The sequence below is a fragment of the Lipotes vexillifer genome, unplaced genomic scaffold, assembly GCF_000442215.2.
Source record: "Lipotes vexillifer unplaced genomic scaffold, Lipotes_vexillifer_v1.1 scaffold39, whole genome shotgun sequence".
Lineage (NCBI taxonomy): Eukaryota > Metazoa > Chordata > Mammalia > Artiodactyla > Lipotidae > Lipotes > Lipotes vexillifer.
Window position 1 is genome coordinate 695,162 of NW_006787038.1, and position 7,223 is coordinate 702,384.

The 7,223-nt window shown below is 44.6% G+C and overlaps 1 protein-coding gene across 1 annotated transcript in view; it reads left to right on the top strand.

Annotated features, from left to right (window-relative positions):
- ACOT6 (acyl-CoA thioesterase 6) overlaps positions 1 to 5,367 on the top strand; it is a 6,084-nt gene extending 717 nt beyond the window's left edge. The window contains exons 2-4 of the mRNA XM_007459713.1: positions 1 to 321; positions 2,496 to 2,698; positions 4,741 to 5,367. Coding sequence (XP_007459775.1) covers positions 1 to 321; positions 2,496 to 2,698; positions 4,741 to 5,346 — 1,130 coding nt within the window. The 3' untranslated portion in view covers positions 5,347 to 5,367. The remainder of the gene's footprint in view (positions 322 to 2,495; positions 2,699 to 4,740) is intronic.
- Positions 5,368 to 7,223: the final 1,856 nt, after the last annotated feature.

Sequence of the window (7,223 nt, forward strand, 5' to 3'; positions counted from 1 at the left end):
TCCGAGCCCACGCGCGCTACTGCGCCGACGCCCACGGCCAGCTGGACCTCGAGCGCGCGCCCGCGCTGGGCGGCAGCTTCACGGGCCTCGAGCCCATGGGGCTCCTCTGGGCTTTAGAGCCCGAGAAGCCCTTGCTGCGGCTGGTGAAGCGGGACGTGCAGACGCCCTTCGCCGTGGAGCTGGAGGTGCTCGATGGCCACGACCCGGAGGCCGGAGGGCTCCTGGGCCGGGCGGTGCACGAACGCGACTTCCTGGCGCCGGGGGTGCGGCGCGAGCCCGTGCGCGTGGGCCGGGTGCGCGCCACCCTCTTCCTGCCGCCAGGTGAGCAGCCCACTTCCCAGGCTGTTGTGGAAAGCCAGGTAGAGTCCTGAGACCCTGGGCGGCCCCTTGCCTGGCTAGGGAACCCCGTGGTTGTGGAACTTCCCAAAATTCGTCCCCAAGCTCCAAAGTCTATCATGAATTCTGGGTGGAAGTTTCTCCTCTAAATTTCAGGACACTTCCTGGAGGTACTGCCATTCCCTTAGCTATATGCTAAAAGTTCATTCAGAGTACTCAAAAAGTGTATTTATGCTGCTATGTGCCAGCCATGCAGCTGTGTCTCAGATACTAATATTAGGCAGTGACTTCTGCTGGTGTGCAGGAGTGATTTTGGCCTTCTTTCACATCAAACTTCAAAGGAAACTAAAACCCAGAGATAGAGGCAGTGCCCCATAATACTAAAAAACAAAAAACTCCCTGAAGGTCCCCTCCTCCATAATAAACAGTCTGTCAGTGTTTCTCAACCTGGGATGATTCTCTCCCACTCCAGGGGCATTTGGTAATATCTGGAGACATTTTTGATTGTCACAATCGGAGAGGGTGCTATTGGCATCTTGTGGGTAGGTGCTAAACATCCACAATCCACGGGACAGCCCCACAAAGAAATATCTTACTCAAAGTGTCTATAGTGCTAAGGTTGAGAAACCCTAGTCTAAGTAATAACAAGGTGCTTGGTAAAGTGGCCTGTAAACAAGACAACTGACCCACCCCTTCCAACCAAATTCCTGACTGAAACCCCTGCTATATAGAAATGCTGGAGTTGCCACTGCTCACAGAATTCCTAAACTGAATTCTGTGATTATTCTCCAAAACAGGAGGCCCTGCTTTATTCTTACAGCTCTTCAGCAATTCACAGCCTTAACTAGCACTGCCCATTCAACTGTGAACTCCTGGGTCTGGAATTGGGACTTATACGTCTCCATATCTCTGTATGCCTAGAGGCTTACACAGGGATATAATAAGAGCTCAATAAATCATACTGACTGATTCAATAAGAATCTCCTAAAGACTTTAATTTTTTAAAAAATATTTCAAAAAAAAATCTTTCACTGCCCGGTTGCGATATTTTAATCGAGTCAGTTGTTAACTATTTTAGTATCTACTCTGCGGCCCATTTAAAATTTATTGGGGCTTCCCTGGTGGCGCAGTGGTTGAGAGTCCACCTGCCGATGCAGGGGACACGGGTTCGTGCCCCGGTCCGGGAAGATCCCACATGCCACGGAATGGCTGGGCCCATGAGCCATGGCCGCTGAGCCTGCGCGTCCGAAGCCTGTGCTCTGCAACGGGAGAGGCCACAGCAGTGAGAGGCCCGCGTGCTGCCAAAAAAATAAAAAAATAATAAAATTTATTGTTTTCTGACTCAAAGGCTTTTTGTAAATGATGCAGAAAAGTTCAGTTATTTAACAAATATGTGTTAAATCAAGGACTATGCTACCTACAGTAGCTAGCAAATTCAGACATGGGCCTCACTGTACCTACCGCCTAATAGAGGATACCGGCAACTATACTTGGATGTGTAAGTGTGGTAAGTGCGGTGATAGAGGAGGTACAGGCCCAGGGTGCTGGTGGGAACATATAAAAGGCTATGTAATTCAACTCAGCCTTGGAGGGCATCTGGGAAGTCTTCCAGGAAGGGAGATCTAAACTTAGATTTGAAGACTGATGAGTCAACCAGTTCAGAAATGGTGGAGAGGAGATGAGAATAGTGTACACCATTTTCAGGGCCAAAGTGAGCATAGCACATTTAGGAATGGCGTTCTTTAAGGCTGGAGCAGAGGGTGTAAAGGAGGTGGGGAGTACATTCTAATAATCCCCTGTATGTAGAGCGCTTTACAGCTGTCAAAGCATTCTCAGTTTTTGGGGGGTTTTTTGAGGAAAATTTGGTGGAAAATGTACATTTCATCTTATGTTATTTCTAATTTGGTTTATATTATCATTGTTGTTTTTTGCAAATATATGAAAAATTATGGAGAAAATAAGGCATTTTGTTCCCCCTCCCTTCTCCCCAAAGTTTATTAAAAAAAAAAAAAGGCAAAGTAAAAAGGGTCCTTTTCCAACAAACTCCCACCCACAACCTTCCTTGCTTTAAAAATTTCTCTTTGCTGACTGCCAAAATCTGAAACCCAAGAATGTCTTTTGAGTGTCTAAAACTCCTTATGATTTGTGGTGCTCTCCAGGCACAGGACCATTCCCTGGAATCCTCGATCTTTTTGGAAGTGGTGGTGGCCTTTGTGAATACAGGGCCAGCCTCCTGGCTGGACATGGTTTTGCTGTGCTTGCTCTGGCTTATTTCAGATTTGAAGACCTCCCTGAATATTTGAATAACGTGTGCCTGGAGTACTTTGAAGAAGCTGTGGACTTCATGCTGCAACATCCAGAGGTGGGTTCTGGTGCTCACCTGAATGCAGGGGAGAGGGGGTAGAGCAGACACAGGGCTGGATCCAAAAGCTCTACCAGGACACCCAGGGCTGGAAATATGCCATGAGACACAAAGGCTCCTTCAAAAGTTGTTAGGATTATTATTTTCATTTCTGCTCATCTCTCTCCAATCCCTTAAGACTCAACTGTTTAGTTCCCTGTAGTTCTTGACCAGAATTCAAAGAGCTAGACTAAAAAGTTACTAACCTTAAGTTCTGGTTCTGTGTCTACCACCAAGTGGCATTATAATCCTGAATAAGGCAGTTTCCCTCTCTAGAATTCAGTTTTTCTCATTTGTAAGAGTAAGGTAGGGACTTCCCCGGTAGTCCAGTGGTTAAGACTCGGTGCTTCCGCTGCAGGGGATGGGGGTTTGATCCCTGGTTGGGGAACTAAGATCCCGCGTGCTGTGCAGCACGGCCCCCCCCCCCAAAAAAAAGATTAATGTAAATGTATAGAGAAAAAAGTTTGACTGTAAAGAGATTTTTGAGACAATTGGTGACATTTGAATAGGGGTTGTATATTCAATGATATTAAGGAACCATTAATTTTGTGAAGTGTGTTAATGGTATTGTGGTTTTGTAGAGAAAGTTCTTATATGAGACTGGAAAAATTAACTAAAACATTTTGGTATGATTATCAATGGAATACATAGTCTTTGCTACTATCTAGACTTAAAGAAACCCAAACATTCTAATGTTAAGGAGTAAGATGTACTGCAAGGTCTAACTCTGTTAGAATTCAGGGACTGGTCTCAACAGAGCTGCTGAAACCTAGATGATCATGAACTGTGATGACTGGTTTATTTATGGGATATAAGCCCCCAGGAACAAGAAGAGACCAATATATACTATCAGTTCTGCCCTTAGATCTAGGCAAGAGGGGCTTCTGCTCTGGACCTTTTGTTTTAGATGACCACTCTCTGGCTGCATCCCTGACCACAGGGTGCGGAGTTTGAGGGGCCAAGGGAATGTGTCTACCTGGAACCCATGTGCCCCTCACACCATGCCCTTTGTTTGTTTGTTTGTTTTGCGGTACACGGGTCTCTCACCGTTGGGGCGTCTCCCGTTGCGGAGCACAGGCTCCGGACGCGCAGGCTCAGCGGCCATGGCTCACGGGCCCAGCTGCTCCGCGGCATGTGGGATCTTCCCGGACCGGGGCACGAACCCGTGTCCCCTGCATCAGCAGGCGGACTCTCAACCACTGCGCCACCAGGGAAGCCCCACACCATGTCCTTTGGATCTGGAACACCACAATTATCTTCCAACCAGCTTTGATCCTGCTTCCAAGCCCTATGCCTCTTCTCTGGGTCCATTAATGTGAATACACCTAGGCCTTAAACGTATAGGCTGGGGTGTCCAAACGCATGTGTGAGAGGGCCCTTATGGTACATGATGGAGCCAGGCAGGGATGGGAAGAAAAAGAGAGTTGGCCAAGGACCAGGGACTAGGGCCAGGGGCTAGCACTCCCCCCATCCCATGTTCTAGTACAGAACTCCAGGAAGTTCCAAGATATAAAATTTGAACCTGACCTTATAAGTTGTTATGGAGGTATATTTATCAAGGTAGCAGAAAAGAATATAATTTATTTAATTTTCAAATATTTATAACTTTTAAGTATTTAGGTATAGGGTATATGGGCCTCTGTGTGTACTCTTGACCTAGTCACCATAAATGTTAGTGGAGGGCCTGTGTACCAGGAAATTAATTGATTTGTTTGGGACTTCCATTTCAGTCCAGTGGTTAAGATTCCGTGCTCCCAATGGAGGGGACACGGGTTCATTCCCTGGTCAGGGAACTAAGATCCTGCATGCCGTGCCAGCGCAGCCAAAAAAAAAAAAAAAAAAGATTTGCTTATTAGAAGATACATTTGAACTTTGTGGATTGTTGCATAAGGAAAGCAAATGACATTTGAGTAAGCTGCCTAGACAATGTAAAATCACAGTTTAAGTTCTCCATTTATGAATTCTAGACTTGTTCTCTCTCTTTCTTTCTCTTTTTTCATCAGGTGAAAGGCCCTAGTGTTGGGCTTCTTGGCTTCTCCAAAGGAGGTGACCTGTGTCTCTCAATGGCCTCTTTCTTGAAGGGCATCACAGCTACTGCAGTTATTAATGCCTGTGTGGCCAACACAATAGCTCCTCTGCATTACAAGGATATGATTATTCCTAATCTCAGCAGTGACCCAGGGAAATATAAAATCACTGAGTCAGGCCTTTTGAATTTGGCAGATATTTGGAACGACCCACTGGAGAAACCCAACCACCGAAGTCTTATTCCATTGGAAAAGGCCCAGGGACCCTTCCTGTTTATCGTTGGCATGGATGATCATAACTGGAAGAGTGAATTCTATGCTCAGATAGCCTCTGAACGGTTACAAGCCCATGGGAAAGACAGACCCCAGATAATCTACTACCCAGGAACTGGCCATTGTATTGATCCGCCTTATTTTCCTCTTTGTAGAGCCTCTGTGCATGCAGTTTTGGACCAACCAGTATTCTATGGAGGTGAGCCAAAGGCTCACTCAAGGGCACAGGTAGATGCCTGGCAGCAAATCCAAACTTTCTTCCATAAACACCTCAATGGTAAAAAATCTGTCAAGCCCAGCAAATTGTAACATTGTAATCATAGACCATATGCTGTTAATAAAAATCCTAGTCATACAACATGTATTAGGTTTTCCAGAGAACCTAGGAACCTTTTTGTAACAAAGCAACCATCTCAGCTTCCTTGTCAGGTCCTACTGGATTCTGAGCCTTAGCAACACTACTCTCTTCACTGCTGGGTCCATCCCTTTCTCCCCTGAACTTTTCCCAGTGTATAGGCTTAACTCTGATGTTATCTGTAGGACCAATCTTAACCTTAAGCAAGAAAAATGTAAGAAGTGCCTGCCCAAGTCTCAACTGCTGGCCCAGATTTGGCCTTGTGTTCTGGACTGAGCTTTTGTACTGCTAAGAGTCCCATATACTCTTTGGGTCCTAACTGACCATGTCTGAACCTTGGGAACCTGCGCACTTGAGCCCCTTAAGGAATGGACTCTACTTCATTCTTGTTTCTGAACCCCACTCTGAAGATTGGGGGCATTGACATACTTAGTACCCTAAGCTTTGCTTTTATTTTATGAATGAGGCCCTAGACTTCAATTTCTTCCTTACTGATAAAGTATCCTTTACAAATTTTTAATTTAAAATTCAAAGGATACTTTACAAAGTAAAATTGAATCCTTTACAAAAAAAATTGCTGTAAGCAAAACAGTTTATTGATATATACTGTTGATGTACTTCCTCTGTATTTACCATCTGAATTCCCAGTCTCGGTACTTGGCTACCTAGAGGAATGCCTTGATGCCAATAGATTTTCAGGACTTAATCTTTGGATGTCAGGTTATACCTGACAAATTAGACTTCCTCCTGGTACCATCGGTTCCTATTACCTTCCTACTGGGAAGGACTGGGATCAGTCTATCTCAATCCATTGCCTTATACTGGGCACTATCTAGGTCATGAGACCAGAGCAGAGGGTCTTCCCTGAGTGCAAGAATATTTTTCTGAGACACATCACTTGGCTTGCTGGGCACATACTGTCTTTCACCAATTTGAGTCTATTCAAGCAAATGCCCATTAGATCTTAATCTAATGAGAAGGGTTCCTTACTTAATTTTGACCAATTGTTAAAAATACATGTTGAGTGTATTTATTCACTATGAGTATAATTTTCTGTGATTTGAATCCTTAGAGCCTGTGCTTTAACTCACTCTGAGGTGGTCCTGCTACTCTAGAGATGCCTTTGGGATGGGGTATCATAGGAAGAAGTTATAAGGAAAATGGCTGGGAGGGTGAGAGAAGTGAGGGGCGGAAAGGTAACACCAGAAGCTTAAACATGAGAGTGATGACTAAACATATCTGTGTACTAAAGCACTAGGTGTAGGGATGGCCCTACATCCTGATTTCTTCCTTACTAATAAAGTAGCCTTGGAATGCCCTATACTGACTAAGATATTTGGTCACTTTCCCCTCAGAGTTGATTATATATGGCCCCCTGTCTCTAAGATTTCAAAAAGAATTTCAGGTTGTTACAAAGCTACCTAAAATATGGTAAATGTGAATTAAAAGGGAGAAAGAGAAAAGGTATCCATAAAATGGAGCCAGAAATGAGGCCAATACAATAGTGCTTATTATGAGGCCTATATACTTGCCTTGATTGGGCCACTCGTTCAGTCATTTGTTTTCTAGTGGTTTATGCAGAGAAGGAAACCTAATCAGTTACACAAAATTTACAGCCTTCATAAAATAAAATCAAAGCTTAGAAATCAGTTTCTCCCAAAGGCTGTCTTACTAAGAAACATTAAATTATGTAAAGGGTAGTACCCTCAAGGTTGCCTCTACAGTAGATATAAACCCCAGGCTCCATCGCTTACTGTGTAACCTTGGGTAAGTTATTAACTGCTCTAAGCCTCAATTTCCTCATCTATAAAGTGGGGATAATTATAGTGAT